Source organism: Rana temporaria, chromosome 1 (genome assembly GCF_905171775.1).
Source record: "Rana temporaria chromosome 1, aRanTem1.1, whole genome shotgun sequence".
Classification (NCBI taxonomy): Eukaryota; Metazoa; Chordata; class Amphibia; order Anura; family Ranidae; genus Rana; species Rana temporaria.
The window spans coordinates 130,428,381-130,449,659 of NC_053489.1; the positions used below are offsets into that span (position 1 = coordinate 130,428,381).

The following is a 21,279-nucleotide window of genomic DNA, read 5'->3' on the forward strand; positions in this document are numbered from 1 at the left end:
TATAACATTGATTTACATTGGAACCCTGGTGCTGAATCTAATGAGGACTAATTATTGATATGCAGAGGAATTTCGGAGCAATGTAATTGTTTATACCATTGATGCGGTTGCATTTTGTATATTAACCCCTTTCCTTGCCATTAACACTTTTCAGCCAGATTACGTTATTTTATAGCTAAAGTGCACTACACTATGTAAAATATCTTGCATAAAATGTGCCTTTTCTTCTCAGGCTAGGTACATTTTCTGCAAATACAGAAATCCCCTTTGATTTTGCCAGAAATCTTGCATTCTTGTTACTTCCTGTGCTCCGAACTGAAATCGCAAGCAGTGTTGTCGGCTTTCCCAACTATTTTCCATGAGCTACAAAACCCCTCCTCTCTATGAATTGAAGAGGAGGATTTAAGAGTGCAAATCAGGAGCGCAGCCTAGGGTGCCAACACTTCTTCTTCATAGACAAAGTACAGTAAGTGAGTGTTGTCACCCTTGGCCTGGGTTCACAGTGCCACGACTTCAAAGTCGTCATCTTTGCGTGACTTCATCACGGCTTGCATACGCATTAACAGAAGTCAATGCAAGTCATATTAAAGTCACACCAAAAGTAGTGCAAGAGCCTTTTTTCTTAGAGCGACTTGAGTCGCAATGATTAGACCGGTTCCATGGTTAATGGGTTGCAACTTGTCATGCGACTTTGAGCTCTCAAGTCGCATGACAAGTCCCGGCAGTGTGAACCAGGGCTAAGATGGGAAGTATGTTACTGGCATAATCACCAGGTGAAAATATAGAAAGAATACCTGAGCAAAGAAAACTAAAGCAGCCACCACATCTGGAAAGCTACAATATATTTCACATTGGTTTTGGTTTTAGATGCACTGCAAGTATAAACTGCAATGTTACCCTGTAGGTCCTTCTATGCCTGTGAGCAATATCTTAAAGTGACACTAAACAGTATCCTTATTCTCAAAAAAGAATTCATACACAATTACTGCTTAATGAGCCGTAGTCTACAGTGAGGGAAAAACAAGTATTTGATCCCCTGCTGATTTTGTACGTTTGCTCACTAACAAAGAAACTATTTACGCTACGCTGCCGTAAGTCAGAGAGGCAAGTTCTGTATTCACAAAGCACTTGCCTCCTAAGTTACGGCGGCATAGCGTAAATGGGCCGGCGTAAACGCGCCTAATTCAAATTGTGAAGAGGTGGGCGTGTTTTATGTAAATAAACCATGACCCGACGTGATTGATGTTTTTAACGAACGGCGCATGCGCCGTCCGTGGACATATCCCAGTGTGCATTGCTCCAAAGTACGGCGCAAGGACTTATTGGTTTCGACGTGAACGTAAATTACGTCCAGCCCCATTCACGGATGACTTACGCAAACGCCGTAAAATTTTCAAAATTCGACGCGGGAACGACGTTCATACTTAAAGCGGGAGTTCACCCATTTCTAAAAAAAATTTTTTTCTTCCCCTAGATTCCTGCTCGTTCGGTCTAGGGGAATCGGCTATTTGTATTAAAATAGGTGCAGTACTTACCCGTTTTCGAGCTGCATCTTCTTCCGTCGCTTCCGGGTATGGTCTTCGGGAGCGGGCGTTCCTTCTTGATTGACAGTCTTCCGAGAGGCTTCCGACGGTCGCATCCATCGCGTCACTCGTAGCCGAAAGAAGCCGAACGTCGGTGCGGCTCTATACTGCGCCTGCGCACCGACGTTCGGCTTCTTTCGGAAAATCGTGACGCGATGGATGCGACCGTCGGAAGCCTCTCGGAAACCTGTCAATCAAGAAGGAACGCCCATTCCCGAAGCCCATACCCGGAAGCGACGGAGAGGATGCGTCTCGTAAACGGGTAAGTACTGCACCTATTTTTAAATAAATAGCCGATTCCCCTAGTAATAACGAGCAGGAATCTAAGGGGGAAAAGTGCCCTCTAAGGGTGAACCCCCGCTTTAACATTGGCTAGGCCAGCTATTTGTTCGACTAACTTTACGCCTGAAAACGCCTTACATAAACGGCGTATCTTTACTGCGACGGGCAAGCGTACGTTTGTGAATGGGCGTATCTCGCTGATTTACGCATTCTAGGCGTAAATCAGCGTTCACGCCCCTAGCGGCTTAACTCTTTGTGAGTCTAGCTATATTAGTCTATAATTTTAATGGTAGGTTTATTTTAACAGTGAGAGACAGAATAACAAAAATATCTAGAAAAATGCACTTCAAAAAAGTTATAAATTGAATTGTATTTTAATGAGTGAAATAAGTATTTGATCCCCTATCAATGAGTGAAATAAGTATTTGATCCCCTATCAATGAGTGAAATAAGTATTTGATCCCCTATCAATTAGCAAGATTTTGGCTCCCATGTGTCTTCTATACAGGAGTGCTTAAAGGAGTGCTACTAATCTCAGCTTGTTACTTTTGTAAAAGACACCTGTCCACAGAAGCAATCGATCAGATTCTCTCCACCATGGCCAAGACCAAAGAGCTATCCAAGAATGTCAGGGACAAGACTGTAGACCCACACAAGGCTGGAATGTGCTACAAGACCAATCGCCAAGCAGCTTAGTGAGAGGGTGACAACAGTTTGTGCGATTTATTCGCAAATGGAAGAAACGCAAAATAACTGTCCATCCCCCTGGTCTGGGACTTCATGCAAGATCTCACCTCGTGGCGTTTCAATGATCATGAGAATGGTGAGAAAACAGCCCAGAACTACGCAAGAGAACCTTGTCAATGATCTCAAGGCAACTGGGACCATAGTCACCAAGAAAACAATTGGCAACACACTACGTCGTGAAGGACTGAAATCCTGCAGCGCTGCAAGGTCCCCCTGCTCAAGAAAGCACATGTATAGGCCCGTCTGAAGTTTGCTAATGAACATCTGAATGATTCGGAGGACAACTGGGTGAAAGTGTTGTGGTCAGATGAGACCAAAATTGAGCTCTTTGGCATCAACTCAACTCGACAATGTTTGGAGGAGGAGGAATGCTGCCTATGATCCCAAGAACACCAACCCCACCGTCAAACATGGAGGTGGAAACATTATCCTTTGGGGGTGTTTTTCTGCTAAGGGGACAGGACAACTTCACCCCATCAAAGGGACGATGGGCGGGGCCATGTACTGTCAAATCTTGGAGGAGAACCTCCTTCCCTCAGCCAGGGCATTGAAAATGGGTATGCCAGCATGACAATGGCCCGAAACACACGGCCAAGGCAGCAAAGTAGTGGCTTAAGAAGAAGCACATTAAGGTCCTGGAGTGGCCTAGCCAATCTCCAGACCTTAATCCCATAGAAAATATGTGAAGGGAGCTGAAGGTTCGAGTTATGAAACGTCTGCCTCAAAGCCTTAATAACTTGGACAGGATATGCAGAGAGGAGTGGGACAAAATCCCTCCTGAGATCTGTGCAAACCTGATGGCCAACTACAAGAAGTTTCTGAACTCTGTGTTTGTCAACATGGGTTTTGTCACCGAATACTAAGTCATGTTTTACGAAGGAGTCAAATACTTATTTTTTATTTATTTTTTGTTCTCTCTCTCACTGTTAAAGTAAACCTACCATTAAAATGTATAGACTAATCATTTTTGTCAGTGGGCAAACGTACAAAATCAGCAGAGGATCAAATACTTTTTTTCCTCACTTTATTTTTCAAAATACATTTTCTCCCTGTGTTTTTCTGCTTCCTTGCAATGTCCTCTGTGAGCTCCTGAACTTCTCCTTTTAGCCATCATTTCATTTGTTTGGCACGAGCAGTGTGCGTTAGTTGCGGTCATGTGCTCTGAAAATCCCATAGCCCTTAATCCATCTCAGGAGCCGATAAGAGAAGGCTGGCTACGGTTCAACATACAGTGGGACCATGTGAGAACCAACATAACCACCCTTTAACAGGAAATCAAGGAGGGTGAGAGGGAGGGTGAGAGCAATAGTAGGTCCTTTTTGAGTTATAAATATATACAAGAATAGAGTTTAAAGGGTCACTAAAGGAAAACATTTTTTTAGATAAATAGCTTCCTTTACCTTACTGCAGTCCTGGTTTCATGTCCTCATTGTTCGTTTTTGCTCTGATGTTGCTGTAATCATTCTCTGTTCTGAACACTTCTTGGTTGTCTGTTTTTCTGATGACCACAGTCCTGGGAGATTCTAGTTTCATTTTCCAAACCATCACTGCTCTATTGCTCTGTCTAGCACAGAGGCAGGATAACATGCAAAAACGAAACTGTAGGTACATTATATGATTGATTTTTATCTATTTTTAATAAATTTTAAAAGGAATCAGTTAACTATTATGTCTCTATACCCTGTAAACAGTCATTTCAGCAAAAAAAAAAAAAATTCCTTTACAACTCCTTTAAGCTAGTCATACACTGCTCAAATATTAGCCAATTCCTGCTGAATCTGCCAAAATTCAAACTGTGGGTGGCCCTGATGCCACCGCTCTGCCTGAAAAAGTTGATTACAAATGACTGAGCCGGGTGGAACATGATTAACCAATCGGTGAAAGAATCCTGATATATACAGTCACTGGACAGGTATTCAGTCAGCCTTGGCTGCTGCTGCAGCTTTTTTAATACATTAGCTGGCAGTGCCAGGTTCTTTCATTAGCCATAAAATCAAATTGTGTATGGCTAGCCTTGGTAAGAAAATAGAGGAGCCTCTTACACGACAACTAATGTCATTGATTTATTGCTTTTATATAAGAATTCCGATTGATGCACCAGGGTCCTGATTAAGGATTGGATTGGGTGTGATCCTGTTCAAATTGTTTTTTTTGTTTTTTTAAAACAATTTTATTAAGAATTTGACACGACATACAATCGTTTCCAGTACTGGGTGCAACCAGTAGCACAATACAGGAGGAACGGGAGTAAGTACATACAAGCAAGAGCAGATTGATTGAGTCCAGCGTCAAAACAGTACAGAAATAGTACAAAAACAGCATGTAACAGCATGTAAGTAATTGTTCGGGCAACATCGATACACCTCGGGTGGAGGAGCATAGTAAGATATCAAGGTGGTGCCGAACCCATATGGGGACCTCCCTAACCGCCCACCCCAGAGGGAGCTGTCTGTGGACGAAGCGGGGCCCCAGGGTACGAGGCACCAGCAGCGTTTGGGGAGGCTAGTTGGGGAAGGGGGGAGAGAGAGAGAGGAAAAAGGAAAAAAAAAATATATATATATATACCCGGGGGAGGGGATATCAGAAGGGAGAAGAAGAGACCAGCTGTGTAGGGGTCAGAGATATCACTGCCCAAAGGGCTTGGTCGTGGACGCAGCCGCGGGGTGAGTTGGGTCCACCAAGGCGCAAGATTCCCTGTAGTGGATCCAACATGCCCAAGTTTCTCGAAATTTGTCATGAGTGTCATTAGCACGATGGATTGGTTGTTCCATGTCTTCAGTTCTATTCACCCTGAGGTGCCAGTCCTGCAACGTAGGGGCAGAGGTAGACTTCCACTTCAAGGCTGTTCAAATTGTTGACTGTGCATAGTATGTGAAATATGTGATGTCTTGTTTCTGTATGGCACTTTTCTTGTCTGACGAATTGTCTATTGCTGTTATACTATGTATTCTGTTTTCCTTCAATTAAGCACTCCTGATTGTTCGCAACCCCCATGTGCCTGAGCCCGCCAGGAAGCTGACACTGCGCAGCGCTAATCACAGATGGAGAGACATTTCCTGGTCCGCAGCTGCACAGATTGGGAAATTTCTCGCTGCCTGTGATTAGCGCTGCACAGTGTCAGCTTCCTGGCGGGCTCAGGCACGTGGGGGTTGTGAACACGCCTGAGCCCATCCTTAGTCCTGATTACTGGAGCAATAGTGGAGCTGTCATCCCTACTAAATGATTAGGTTTAATCCTTCATTTCAACAAAGTTGACTGGTTGCTATGGGAAACTGCTGTATGTTGCTTTTTCAGTTTTTCTTCCAGCTTTCTTCTTGGAATATGCCATGGTTTCCTTCTTGAAGGGGTTTCTGAGCTATAAAATCGCAAAACCTAACAACATTTAAGCTCATGTTTTGCAAATAACAAGTTTTGAAATTATTTAGCAGTTGTGCTTTGTCTGTTTTTAATTTCTGATCTTTCTCTGCCCTTCAGGTTTTATTTGCCTCATGGAATAACAGTTGATACAGATGGAAACTTTTGGGTCACTGATGTAGCTCTTCATCAGGTGTGTGTATATCTCTTGACATTTTAGTAATAAAGGCTGACATTTTATGTGCGTGTTCTAACAGGAAGGTATAAAGCGTTAGAGGTGTTGTAGAGGCATGAAATGGAGAAACTGGTAGTGTATGCTTTTTCTTTTAACCCTTATGCTGCAGACTCACACTCTCAATATTTGCACGCTGTTTATCAAATTTGGAGAATATGCTCTTTATCTTGCCACAGCAGCTGGGGTTCAACATCTCTGGTTACAGAAATACTCAGAGCTTAGTGTTTCTGGGATCATTCTGTGCAGAGGAGATCAGCGAACTTATGGATGCCATTCTTATAGCTCCCAACTGTCCCTGATTTCGAGGGACTGTCCTTGATTTGGAACAAAGTCCCTCTTTCCTCCTCATTTCTCCCTCATTTTGGTCAGAGCTATGTAGTTGTATATACAATTCACTATTTATCTTTCAGAAAGATGCTTAACATTTCATCCGATTTTGAAATTATAGCAATTGTAAATTATAAAAACCAATGGTTGAACTAATCTATTTTTTTTTATTTTTTATAAATCTCCATTAAGGGGGGCGTGGCAGGGGGTGTGCATCTTAACCACACAGGCTGACTAAAAGTGATCAGGCGACTTTACAGCTGTCCAGATCATTTTTACTTAACTGCTAAGAGTCTACTAAAGAAAGGTGCTGCTATTGCAGCTATGACCTTGTGTAAATCCTTGCCCTGCTCTAATGCGTGGAACAGCAGTGAAAGGTTTAAAGAGTAATCCTACCCATTTAATATTTGTTAGATATACATGTGAAATAGACAACTGTGTACAATTAAGGATTGAGTAGGAAAGGGTTAAAGCTTTTATCAATTACATTTTTGCTACCTGTGTGTCCCATTGGGGAGATTCTGCTTTAGTTTCCATCATAGAATTGCAAAAGGAAGTGAGGGAAATCTCCTTTTAGACGGTCCTCACCAGAACAGGTGCCGTTGAAAAATGTATCCACATCTTGGATTTTCCATCACTTTCTGTCCTAGTGATGGTGGTCATTAGGACACAAATGTTCTCATTCTTCTCTTCTAAAACTAATAATAATAAAAAAAAAGTCTTGACTATACATACAGATTTTTTATAAGTTTTTGTACAATAGTGTTGTGTCAGGTTAAGGCCCCTTTCAGACGGGCAGTTGTAGTGAAGTGTTATAGCGACCGTCATCCGATCCGCCAGAGGAATGGGGAATGGATTCCCATCCACCTGTTTTTAGCGGACAGTATCAGATCAGATGTCAACGGCCATATGTTTGTTGACACCTGCCGCTCCATAGAGAGCAACGGATGGTCCATTCAGGTCCACCTGAAAAACTGACAGGTGGACCCGATAGGTCCATTCGTGTGAGAGGAGCCTATGATTCTTAAATTACTTTGATCACAAGCTGGAAATCAGTGTGTTTGGACCTTCATCGTGGCTCTAACTCTTATTAACGGTTTGGTCACAGCAAGTATCTGTAGTATGTGACTGTTCACACACAAGTGCACATACATGTGAACAATGTAGAGACAGAAATATATAGAGAAGTCCTAAATTCTGGTGTGCCAAGGCCACCACTTCTGGCCCAGCATCTACTATCAATGGATCCTAAGTGGTTGATTGCTGTCTTTTCAAGCAAATAAATAGTTTGATGTATAATTCTGATTCATTATTTTTTCTTCTTATTTTCTTTAAAGGTTTTTAAATTAGGGGCTGATGGTTCTCGTATTTTCACACTGGGTAAGGCTTTTCAACCAGGCAGTGACCGGACCCACTTCTGTCAACCAACTGATGTCGCAGTAGATCCTATAACAGGCAATTTTTTTGTGTCCGACGGCTATTGCAACAGTAGAATCATGCAGTTCTCACCTCAGGGCATGTACATTATGCAGTGGGGAGAAGGTACGTACAGATGTGGGGTATGATTACTTTTTTTTAAATTTATGAAATGAACAAGTTAATCTGTCGCCTTCACACGGCTGGTACAAAACTTTTTTGTTTGAGAACCTTGTCAGATGCTGACATAATACTGTATATACAGATAAAAAAAAAATGTGATTTATTACTGAGTGTGTACGTCCATTGACAACAGGACATGTTCACGCACTGTCTTTCTGAGAACATTGAATGGGCAAAATTCTGAATGGTTTTTAACAGTTTAAAACCCCCCCAAAAACATTTTTTCCACATTGAGTAATGATACCCCCCCCCCTTTTCCCCACTTCCTCCTTAAAGGGGTTGTAAAGGTAAAAAAAAAATCCCTAAATAGCTTCCTTTACCATTTTGCTTTTAAATGTCCTTCTTCTGAGAATTCCTCACTTCCTGTTCTTCTGTCTGTAACTACACACCGTAATATAAGGCTTTCTCCCTGGTGTGGAGAAAGCCTCTTGAGGGGGCGAGCAGGAGGGTCAAGACACTCTCTACTTAGATGGAGAAAGGAGCTGTGTGTTAGTGGGCGTCCTGACACGAAGGACTGCACTAAGGTAAAGGAAGCTATTTAGGGAATTTTTTTTTTTTTTTTACCTTTACAACCCCTTTAAACTATTGCCCTCCCCCTCCTCCTTTCTACACTCCTCCCATTTATCCCTACTACCCTACTATTTCCCCTTTTATGTATACATCGAGACTTTGAAACCAGTCTCTCATGACTGTATCTAAATTTTAAAGTACTCGCCCTTATCCAAGCTATGGTAACAGTTACTTTTAATTTTTCTTACTGTAAGCAACATTGCAGTTATGAAATGTTAAAATATGTTCATAAAATGTGATACTTTGAGATCTGTTATCTGTTGAACTTACCTTATGAAAACCATTAAAGATATTTAACAACAGAAAAATTATGATTCTGGTGCAAAGCAAAGTAATTTACAAGGCAAACAAGAGTCTTTTTTTGTTTAAATGTTGCACAATTTTGTGGTTTTTTTTTCTGCGCAATAACAAAATATTGAGCAAAGAAAAAGGAAAAAAAGTTTTTAAATACTAAGGGTTTATAAAATGTATAAATACAATTTTATAAAAAGAGGAAAAAAGCTTTCCCTTTTCTTTTTTTACTGTCGGGTTGCTTTAAAATCGAAGAAGACTGTAACTGTAACTATCCTTAAAAATGTTCTCTCCCCTCTCCTCTTACCTATCCTTCCTAACCTGTATAAAAAAAGATGTGTAACCTATTTTTAATTGGGTCTGGTTATGTGATCCCGCAGCTCCAGCTCCCCTGTGTCAGTAAGCAGCTGCTACAGGGGAGAGGAGGGAGTGAGAACAATAGCAGGGCCATGGCAGGCAAGTCAAGGCTCCCAGGATTCACAGTCGTTGTTGAGTGCTTTCTTACTCCTCATAAACGGGGAAGCGCACACAATATATACAGGTTAGGCAAGGTAAAAATGAGGATGGGGCATTTTTGAGAATAGTTAGAATAGTTCTAGTTAGGCCCCTTTCACACCTGCGGGGACCGTATGTCCACTTTTTAATCCGTCTGTTTGCGGATGAAAAAGGGACATACATTGGTCCCTATGAGATTGCGGGTGTCAGCGGATGAACATCCGCTGACACCCGATCTTGTCCGCCTCCGCAATGATCCGATTCTGCAGACGGAAGAAAACCCTATTTTTCCTTCCGTCATCGGATCGGATGAACGCGGACATACGGTCCGTGTTCATCCGATCCCCCATAGGGGAGAGCGGAGAAAAGACAGGGCGGTCCCTGCACAGTGTGCGGGGACCGCCCTGTCATCCGCCGGCTCAGCAGGGATTAACGGAGCGATCCCCGCTGAGCATACGGAGGCGGATCATTACTGATCTGCCCCGTGTGAAAGGGGCCTTAGGGTTTTCTTCTACTTTAACTGACATCATATACAGATAGAAGCTCATCTCTTTGATCTGCAGATGAATGAAACTGAGCAAATGCAAAGTAGCATTGCTACTTTGTATCTCTAAATTTCACCTCGGAAAAATAATGTTGATAAACTTTGTGTCAGACGGTCGTTTTTTGTTTTTTTTCTTGTACAGCAGCAGCTACTTAAGTCTTATGCACACCGGAAGTTATAAAAACTCCAATAGCGTTGTGTGAAAAACATTTTTTTTTTAGCAGGAAATCGCAAGCTATGGGATCAAAAACTCTGTATAGCCGCATTTACTGGCATTAGGACATTTTTCAGCTAAAAAACTCCTCTCAAAACCCACTAATTCGGGGGTTTCCAGACAGAAAACACTCCAGCCAGAAAACAATTATAACAGCCTATGTGTGTTTGGACACATAGGATAACATGCTGGGGAGTTTACCGGCTGTAGAAAAAAAAACGCAAGAAGCCAAAAACATCAGCTGTAAAAATCAGGGCTGTGGAGTCGGAGGAAATTTGGGGTACTTGGAGTCAGCAAACAATGCTCTGACTCCTAAGTTTAGATTGTTTTTATTTATACAGCAACTCCCAGAAGGTGGGGCAGAAGGACATATCCTGTGTACTTTGATTAATTTTTTTTGGCGTGCTTGTTGTCCCCAACTGGTCAAATAATAAACCTGTATTAAATACAATTTAACTTAACAGGTTACCAAACTGTTTTAAATCTGTCACACATACTGGCAGTTTCTCATATAGGCTACAGTTTGGCGCTGATTGACACCATAGAACTAAAAGTGGAGTTTACAGTTTTTTGTGATAAGTCGGCTTCAAATGGTAACTGGTAGCTGTGGTAAAAGTTAATTTGTTATCTGTACAGTATTAGGAAACTATTTGGTTTCTGTTAAAGTAGATGTACTAAATAATGTTGCTTCTTCTAGCTTCCTCATCAAGGTTTGCAAAGTCCGGCGAGTTCCGCATCCCACACAGTCTGGCTCTGATACCTGACCAAGGGCAGCTATGTGTGGCTGACAGAGAGAATGGGAGGATTCAGTGTTTCCATTCAGAAACTGGAAAGTTTGTAAAAGAAATCAAACATGCAGCATTTGGAAGTAGAGTCTTCGCTGTCGCCTATGCTTCAGGTAAGAGGAGAGGATTATCCTGTAATGAATTGTATCTGTACTGTCTGCCCTCATGTTGTAAAGCACTGAGCAAACAGTTGACACTATGTAAATCCTTTATGTAATGTTAAATGTTAATGGATCGCTCCTGATTTTTTATTTTTCTTTATCGTACATCACGGGACACAGAGCGGCATTCATTACTATATGGGTTATATGGAGTACCTTCAGGTGTAGACACTGGCAATCTCAAACAGGAAATGCCCCTCCCTATATAACCCCCTCCCATAGGAGGAGTACCTCAGTTTTTCCGCCAGTGTCTTAGGTGTTAGTCATGGTTTAGCTTGCCTCCACATCCTTGGGATTAGGTGAGCTAACCGGTTCTGTCCAAAAAAGCCTCAGCGCTAAAGTGGTCAGTAACCGGACCCCAAACCCTTGGGGTATAGCCCATAATGCTTTTCTTTTTAGAGAGCTGGACCCTGGGCCCAGAACTTAGAAACCTTTGGGTGCCTAATGTTTCTGTTGCCAGAGTGCTATATGGGCCCAGGACAGTGGATCCTTCATAGGAACCCAGGGCCTGAAGGTCTAGACATCCCCACCGAGATGGGGGAAGATTGGGCCTCTTGCTTGGCAAAGTCCTGCGGCATGGAGCAGGTAAGTGAGGGGAAAAACTTGCGGAACTTGGTTCTTAGCAGGTTTTTTCTGGGGGGTCACAGGGGACATGCCTAAAGTTATGCACTGCATCTGGCAAACTAGTCACATATCATAAAGATAGGATGGTTCTATATGTATTATTCCCCATAAGATGTGACCTCCCTTGTAGTGTTGGAAAAGCATTGAGTGGGGCCTGTGATATAAAAGTATATGGGTGTGTCAGAGAGCTGTGCTTACCTGCAAGCCTCCAGGCGATGCTCCATTCAGTCTTCCTCCTCACGACCTGCAAAGCAGGCAAAACGCCGACCTCCTCATGGTTCCAGGCTGCAGGCTGCAGTTTGCTGGAGCAGAGAGGTCCCTTCCTCCCAACCCCACCCCCCCCCCTGTCGGGAGGGGCATTTCCTGTTTGAGATTGCTGGGGGGGAAGGGCGGGTCAGTGGCTTAAGGAAGGGGCGGCCCTTCCTTGTTTGTTCCATATAGCTCATTCAATACTTTGGAACTGAGGAGGAAAGACCAGAACGGCAAGCACGGGGCGCCGAGGACACACAGTGGCCAGAAAGAATATTGCAGTCTTCAGAAAGACTGTTTTCAAGCCTAGGAATAGGCTGTTTCTTTTCCATCTCTTTTGAAAAAAAAAAAAAAAAAAAAGTGTCATCTAGGGGAGAGGAAGCATTTTTTATCCCCCAAACAGGTGTTTGGGCATTTAACTATTTATAAGTCCCAGGTACCAATAAGTAGCAGGTGTACCTCGGTATTGTACCATGGCATCAAAAAACAAGGGTACAAGAGGTGGGGATTCCCCCAGAGAGTCTGAGGTCTCGGACAATGCTATGCCGCTGCTTTCCCCACAGGGAGCCTTGGGGCCATCGGGATCTGGGGCTGGAGCTGACGCGGGTCAGTCCAACCCTAAGATGGTCACGGAGGAGGTATTACTCACCTCTTTAAAAGAGATGCAGAAAAGCATGGGTAAAATGATAGCCGCAGCTATGCGGGGCAGTAAGCGGAATAGATCTCCGTCGCCCGAGCGCGGACCCTCAGAAGAGGAGGTCCTTTCCTCAGGGGAATTGGACGACCTCTTGGACAAGGACCAAGTAGGTTCAGGGATCGAAGATCCGGATACAGAGGAGTCTGGGGCAGTCTCCCTGAGGGAGAGCTGGTGGATTCAAGGATTGTCGGACTTGGTCCGTAGGGCATTCAACTTGCCAGTACCAGATCTCCAGGTATCGACGGTTTCAGCTTTGGGCTCACTGAGGGCGCCTCAAAGCAATGCTGTGTTTCCGATCCATCCTCTATTAGAGGGAGTTTTGTTCCAAGATTGGAACAAGCCAGATAAGATCTTCTTACCACCTAAGAAGTTCTCTGTCCTATATCCTATGGAAGAAAAATTTTCCAAAAGATGGGCTACTCCTGCAGTGGACGCAGCCATCTCATGTGTTAACAAATCGTTAACATGCCCTGTAGAAAACATACAGGTGTTCAAGGATCCAGTTGATAAGCGCTTGGAAGCACTACTTAAGAACTCCTTCACTACTGCAGGGGCAGTAGTACAGCCAGCTGTGGCTGCGATTGGGGTCGCTCAAGCATTATCGGATCAATTTAAGCAGATGCTTAAACTTATTCCTGCCCAGCAGGCAGAAGAATTTTCGGATGTCCCTAAGGCCATATGTTTTACGGTAGACGCAATCAAGGATTCTATCCAGCAAGCGTCACGTTTATCGTTATCCCTTATCCATATGAGAAGACTCTTATGGTTAAAAAGCTGGGAGGCTGAGCCCCCATGCAAGAAGCTCCTGGTAGGGTTCCCCTTCCATGGAGGACGACTCTTCGGAGAAGACCTAGATAAATACATTCAGACCATTTCAAACGGCAAGAGTACTCTCTTGCCAACTAAGAAGAAGGTTCAGGGGCCTGCGTTTAAACGACAGTATTCCCCTGGGCAGGGGCCCTCTAATGCCAAGCAGTATCGACGGCCTCCTGCAAAAGCAAACTTCGGCTTCAACAGCAAATCACAAGGACAGGCTGTTAGAGGCAAAAGGCAGTGGTTTCGCAAACCAGCAAAACCAGCCCCCAAGCCAACCTTATGAAGGGGCGCCCCCACCCACGAAGGTGGGGGGAAGGCTGCGACTCTTTTCAGAGATTTGGGAAGCCAGCATTCCCGACGAGTGGGTACGGTCTTCCGTGGCCACAGGCTACAAATTAGATTTCCTAAGGTTTCCTCCTCCTCATTTCCAGGAGTCGAGGATTCCAAACGATCCGCCTCGGATTCCGGCCAGTCCTGGAACAGGGGCTGGGTTTCTACTCCAACCTATTCATCATCCCCAATGGAGATGTCAGGCCAATTTTGGACCTAAAGATGGTAAATGCATATCTAAAGATCCGCTCATTTCGGATGGAATCCGTGCGGTCAGCAGCTGCCACACTCCAGAAGGACGACTTCATGGCGTCCATAGACATAAAGGATGCCTACCTTCATGTTCCAATTTATCAGCCACATCAAAGATATCTACGCTTCATGGTGGCTTCGCGTCACTTCCAATTCGTGGCGCTTCCCTTCGGGTTGGCTACGGCCCCCCGGGTGTTCACGAAGGTCCTAGCTCCGATCCTAGCCAAGCTAAGGATCCAAGGGGTCACGATCCTAGCATACCTGGACGACCTCCTAGTCATAGACCACTCGTCTCCCGGCTTGGAGCGAGCAGTGGCCCTCACGGTCCAATACCTCGAGAGGTTCGGCTGGGTCCTAAATCGAGAAAAGTCAGCTTTCCAGCCCACAAGGCAGTTGGAATATCTCGGCATGAGATTAGACACAGAACAACAGGGAGTGTTCCTACCTCTGAGGAAGGTAAAAGCCATCAAGGAATTAATCCTACTGGTTCTAAGCAAGAAAGAACCGACTATTCGCCTATGTATGAGGTTACTAGGCAAGATGGTGGCCACGTTCGAGGCGGTACCATACGCCCAGAGCCACACTCGCATCCTACAGGCAGCCATCCTGTCAGCATGGAGCAGAAGGCCACAGGCCTTGGATATCCCGTTGCCGCTCTTATCAAGAGTCCGACAAAGTCTGTGTTGGTGGTTAGACCCTCAGAATCTACTGAAGGGGAAGTCTTTCAGCCCAGTGGCTTGGAAGATAGTGACCACAGACGCCAGCCTGACGGGCTGGGGAGCAATTTTGGATGGTTGCACTCGCCAAGGTACTTGGGCAAAGCCAGAGAAGCAGTTGCCCATCAACATCTTGGAGCTCAGAGCTGCTCGACTAGCCCTCAGGGCTTGGACGTCAAAATTGCAGGGGTTCCCGGTGAGAATTCAATCAGACAATGCCACGGCCGTGGCATACATAAATCACCAAGGGGGAACCAGGAGTCAAGCCGCTCAGAGAGAGGTGAGCTTGATTCTCCTATGGGCAGAGGCGCATGTGCCCTGCATATCGGCAATATTCATTCCAGGAGTGGACAACTTTCAGGCGGACTTCTTAAGCCGCCAGACTCTATGGCCGGGGGAATGGTCTCTGCATCCACAAGTCTTTCAAGCACTCTGCCAAAGATGGGGAGTGCCGGACGTGGATATCATGGCATCGAGACTCAACAAGAAACTAGACAGGTTCATATCCCGCTCAAGGGATCCGATGGCCTGCGGAACCGATGCGTTGGTTTGCCCTTGGCATCAGTTCAAACTTCTTTATGCGTTTCCCCCGCTCCAGTTACTACCCCGCCTGCTGCGCAGGATCCGGGTGGAACACATACCAGTCATCCTGGTAGCTCCAGCATGGCCCAGAAGGGCATGGTACTCACTCATCCTAAAGATGGTAGTGGGAGACCCTTGGACTCTTCCTCTACGGCCAGACCTGCTATCGCAAGGTCCGATCCTCCACCCTGCCTTACGGCATCTAAATTTGACGGCCTGGAAGCTGAATCCCTGATTCTCAGGGGTAGAGGTCTGTCTCAGAAAGTAGTCTCTACCCTAATCAGAGCCAGGAAACCGGTCTCTAGGGTGATTTATTACAGGGTCTGGAAGGCCTATGTAGGCTGGTGTGAGTCCAAGCGATGGCTTTTCTCGCAAATTTACCATCGATAGAGTATTAAGTTTTCTCCAGCTAGGAGTGGATAAAGGATTGGCATTAAGCACAATCAAAGGACAGATTTCTGCTCTGTCAGTGTGGTTTCAGCGGCCGCTGGCCACCCACTCGCTGGTTAAGACCTTCCTTCAAGGGGTCTTACGTATTAGACCTCCAGTTAAATCCCCGCTTTGTCCGTGGGATTTAAATCTTGTTCTGTCAAGTTTACAGAAACAACCGTTTGAGCCGTTGGCTGAAATTCCTTTGGTTCTACTGACAAGGAAGTTAGTATTTTTGGTTGCCATAGTTTCCGCAAGAAGAGTTTCGGAGCTAGCGGCCTTATCCTGTAAGGAACCATATCTTGTTTTTCATAAGGACAGGGTCGTTCTCCGCCCTCATCCTTCCTTCCTACCGAAGGTCATATCCAGTTTTCATTTGAACCAGGATTTGGTATTACCATCCTTCTTCCCTAAACCTACTTCCAGAAAGGAAGGGTTGCTGCATACCTTGGATATTGTCAGGGCCATGAAGGCCTATCTTAAAGCTACAAAGAAGATCCGGAAAACAGATGTGCTGTTCATTCTACCGGAGGGGCCCAAGAAGGGGCAGGCAGCTGCAAAGTCCACCATTTCTAGGTGGATTAAGCAATTAATCACTCAGGCCTACGGCTTGAAAGGGTTGCCTCCTCCAGTATCATTAAAGGCTCATTCTACTAGAGCCATGGGCGCCTCCTGGGCAGCACACCACCAGATCTCTATGGCTCAAGTTTGCAAGGCGGCAACCCGGTCTTCTGTCCACACGTTTACAAAATTCTACAAGTTGGACGTAAGAAGGAATACTGATACTGCCTTCGGGCAGGCAGTGCTGCAGGCTGCAGTTTGAGACCCTCGGATTCCGGGGGCTCCTCTTTTTTGAGTTAAATTTAAAATTTAAAATTATTTTTCTCAACTAAGTTGGATTTATTATGATTTGAGTATATCTCTAAATTAAATCCTTTTGTCTTGGAGATGTTCTCCCTCCCCTCATTGTAAGCATTGCTTTGGGACATCCCATATAGTAATGAATGCCGCTCTGTGTCCCGTGATGTACGATAAAGAAAAAGAGATTTTTAATACAGCTTACCTGTAAAATCTTTTTCTTGGAGTACATCACGGGACACAGAGCTCCCACCCCTCTTTTTTGAGGACCATTTTGGGAGGCATACTGCTTGCTACAAAACTGAGGTACTCCTCCTATGGGAGGGGGTTATATAGGGAGGGGCATTTCCTGTTTGAGATTGCCAGTGTCTACACCTGAAGGTACTCCATATAACCCATATAGTAATGAATGCCGCTCTGTGTCCCGTGATGTACTCCAAGAAAAAGATTTTACAGGTAAGCTGTATTAAAAATCTCTTTTTTTATGATCAAAGGAAAATTAATAATTTTTTTAAAATGTAGCTGTTTATTTCTTGTTACTACAATGACCTACCACCCAAAATAAATTCTCCTGCTCCAGACGATCGCAGCAATGCCACGTATGTGTATGTTAGTTGTAGAAAAGCCCAGAAACAATAGTGCACATTTTGCTGTTTTTTTTTTTCTTTCTATCCTACCTAAAGGACACTGATACTAACTAAAAAAAAAAATTTAAATGCTGCTCAAAATATATTAACCATGACCTTTGACCCTTGGCCCAAAGACTAACCCTGACACTAACCTAGATCAAACTTTGTTCTAGGTATGTTTCCTTTTGTTTTTGTTTTCTTTTATTTTCTTTTATTTTCTTTTTGTTTTACACACTTGTTTAATTTTCTCTCTGCAAGGAGGGATACAATGTATCTTTCCTCTCCGCTCACAGAGAGAGAAATACAGGGGTGGGGTTCACAGTGACTGATCACTGTGATAGCCAATCAGAGTCTATCACAGCGATCAGGTGACCCAGAACCAGGAGTTATGTGACCCAGGACTCTGTGCTGTGCTCTGTGCTGCCGGTCTCTGTGCTGGCAGCGCACTGTGCGGTGTGTTCTCAGCACAAAGACAGATCCACGTATATGCAGTCCCATGGGGAAAAAAACAGTCCACTGGGGCTGCATATATGCACACTGTCGGCACGAAGGGGTCAAGCAACTAAATTAATTCTATAATTGTTTAAAGTTGTTAGATTGTGGCTGACCATGCAGGCATGGTCTGACCACTAAACAGGTTTTTCTACATATTTATGCTTCGATGATATGAATGCTCCTTCCTTTTGAGAAAGGTTGGTAATAAGGAAATGTTTGAGTAGCTGAGAAATGCCCACAGCCATACATTTATTTTTCCCTGGTTGTATTGTAAGTGGCTGGATCATGTGAGTCATCTAATGTGTAGGTATACCTTATGAAGGCATCCCATTTATACATGAACAATAGCCAATCAACCATTCAGAATAAACTGACCAAGTCATTTAATTGACAACCTCTAGTGTGAAAATAGCTGATGTATGGCACACAGGCTGTGCTAAATATTTAACTCCCATTAAAGTGATCCGTTACCTATTGTAATGTGTAAATGTTGGGGCTATTACTGGCTGCATCTTTTTTGTCACAGAATAGGCACTAATATCCTTTTTTTCCAGTTTTTAGTTGAGAGTTGTGACATGCATCCTTCATTTCACAATCTTATGCCGCGTACACACGTTTGGAATTTCCGACAACAAATGTTCGATGGGAGGTTGTTGTTGAAAATTCCGATCGTGTGTATGCTCCATCGGACATTTGCTGTCGGAATTTCCGACAACAAAAATTTGAGAGCTGGTTCTCAAACTTTCCGACAAAATCCGTTCTCGTAAATTCCAATCGTGTGTAGACAATTCCGATGCACAAAATTCCACGCATGCTCTGAATCAAGTACGAGACGGAAGCGCTCGGTCTGGTAAAACTAGCACGAATCGTCTCTCACCAAACTTCTACTAACACGACTGGTATTGAACTTCCCTTTAATAGTGCCATCATACGTGTTGTACGTGACCGCGTTCTTGGCAATCAAAATTTTTGACAACACTTGTGCGACCGTGTGTATGCAAGACAAGTTTGAGCCAACATCCGTCAGAAAAAAAAACACGGTTTTGTTGTCTGAATGTCCGATCGTCTGTACGCGGCAATAGAGTCTATCAATGTAATGTATATAGATGTATTGGGTTTGTGTAAGATTATATACATTTGATACATATACATCTTCTGTAAGACCCCTTTCACACTGAAGCGTTTTTACAGCGTTTTAGCATTAAAATAGCGCTATTAAAACGCTCTCCATGCATCTCAATGGACCCTTTTACACTGAGTCCTGCAAGCAGCATCTTTGGAGCAGCTTTTGGGCGCTAAAAAAAAACGCTCCAAAAACGCCCCTCTCCATTGAAATAAATTGAAAGCGCTGTAAAAACACCTTACCCTTTGACACTGAGGTACTGCAAAAACACCCTAAACGTTGGGGTCTTGGAGGTGCTTTACCAGCACATTGGGATTGCAGATGAGGCTTCGCTCGAATAACGTTTGAAAATGGCCTGATATCGGCTATTAGCTTGATAGGCATTGTGACAGTTTTTTTTTGTAACATGTTTTAATAATGACTTAATAAAATAAAAGTTCCCTATCTGTCCACCTTTGTTCTAGGAGGAACATTGTATGCTGTTAATGGGAAATCCTTCTATGGGGATTCCGAGCCTGTACAAGGCTTCGTAATGAACTTCACTACAGGGGACATTCTGGACACCTTTGTTCCAGTTAAAAAGGTAAAATGGTTTTCTGATTGTGATGTTTAAAGCCTCGTACACACCACTACACAAAAAAACTGATAGCTCAGATCGGAACTGCTGTACTCACAATCCGATGTTGGTACAGCGATCTCCCCTGCTGAGCTATTGTGTTCCGATAAGAGGGGTGCCCCCACCGCCAAAACGCTCCGGTTAGCGCTCTCAGCCATTGGTTGTGGTCGCTGACCGGCAGACCTTTTTCGGTCATGAGCCTTAGACATACCATACACATGGCCCGTATGTCGGCTGGTTTCTGTTGAACCGGCCAATGCCAGCCGCCATTCGGCCTGTGTGTATTAGGCTGTGCTAAAACTGGTAGGAAGAAGCCCAGCTTGACCTTCTGCACTGGCTATTAACCTGTCTGTACAAGGCATTTATATGAACTATAGAAATGTATACAAAATCTGCTTTCCTTCAAATGATAGTCTACTGATGTGTGGCATACAAAATGCACATCAATGTTGGTGTTGGCACCAAAGTGGTAGAAAATCTCTGACAGATCCCCACCCTTTGGACTTTTTAAACTATTTTAGATGTCATTTCCTGAATTGACCCTATTATGCATAGTTTTACTTGCCAATAGAGGCTCTTAAAATGTGTGCCCAATACATTCTAGCTATGTAAATACTAGATTGATAGAAAGCATTAGAAGTAATATTAGAACATGTTTGTCAGGTGAAACTCAGGTTTGTTTTGGCTGAATGTTCACACAATGTGTGACTTGTTCTGTGGTTATATTTGCAGAATTTTGACATGCCCCATGACCTTGTGGCATCAGACGATGGAGCGGTGTATGTCGGAGATGCCCACGCCAACACAGTGTGGAAATTCTCGTCCTCAGAAAGTAAGTTCTGTCCATGCTCGGTCTCCTGTTCTTATTTATTTTGGCCAAATGATGCAGGCGAACATTGAAATGAAACCTTGAATGTTTAGACTGGCTTTATGTGCATAGTATAAAGACGCCTATTCATTTGAATATGAATAGGTGACTTCATGATTTTTTTTTAGCAGCGTTCTGTACTCTGATCAGATCTTACTGACCATGTTAAGCAGAAATCTCTACAGTCTTGCTGTAATGGAAATGTCACACAATTAATTTCCCATTACCTTAACTGTCTGGTCTGTTAATCACAGGATTTGTAAGACTGCGAGCATATTTGTTATTATGTATTGTTTTTTTACATCGGAAGATGATTTTTAGAGCAATTCCCTGACAATCTCTCTTGCAGCACTGCACATTTGATTTCTGTTTGAATAGTAGTATAGCTGCATGTTGTATATTGGCATAATGAATCTGTCAATTTTACATTTCCTCTGACTTTAACTTTCTAAAAGATTGTCAGTGCATTTGTCTGAACCTTTATATGTATGTAAAGCAGAAAGAAAATTCCGCGCTCCCTAATGGTGACTAAACAGTGAAAAAATATATAACTAGAATGCATCTAACAATAAAGTAGGTGCAATAATGTAAATAATGTAAACAGTTTTAGAATGTGTGACAACACATCAAAAATAGAAATAAAAGGAAAAGAAACAGCACTATAAACCAGACATATACCGGTATGTGTAAATGTGGTGAGTGCCTAACCAGTACATAGAAAGTAAGGGCCCTTTCACACCAGCGGACGAACGGTCCGCTTTTCATAAGTCCGTTTACGGACTTACAATGGTTCCCTATGGGATCACGG

At 43.7% G+C, this 21,279-nt stretch overlaps 1 protein-coding gene across 5 annotated transcripts in view; it reads left to right on the forward strand.

Annotated features, from left to right (window-relative positions):
- PAM (peptidylglycine alpha-amidating monooxygenase) overlaps positions 1-21,279 on the forward strand; it is a 290,095-nt gene that overhangs the window by 240,785 nt on the left and 28,031 nt on the right. For all 5 annotated transcript variants that reach the window (XM_040342875.1, XM_040342893.1, XM_040342903.1 and 2 more), the window contains 5 exons: positions 6,087-6,159; positions 7,866-8,070; positions 10,939-11,139; positions 19,452-19,570; positions 20,336-20,435. In XM_040342875.1, the coding sequence (XP_040198809.1) occupies positions 6,087-6,159; positions 7,866-8,070; positions 10,939-11,139; positions 19,452-19,570; positions 20,336-20,435 (698 nt within the window). The remainder of the gene's footprint in view (positions 1-6,086; positions 6,160-7,865; positions 8,071-10,938; positions 11,140-19,451; positions 19,571-20,335; positions 20,436-21,279) is intronic.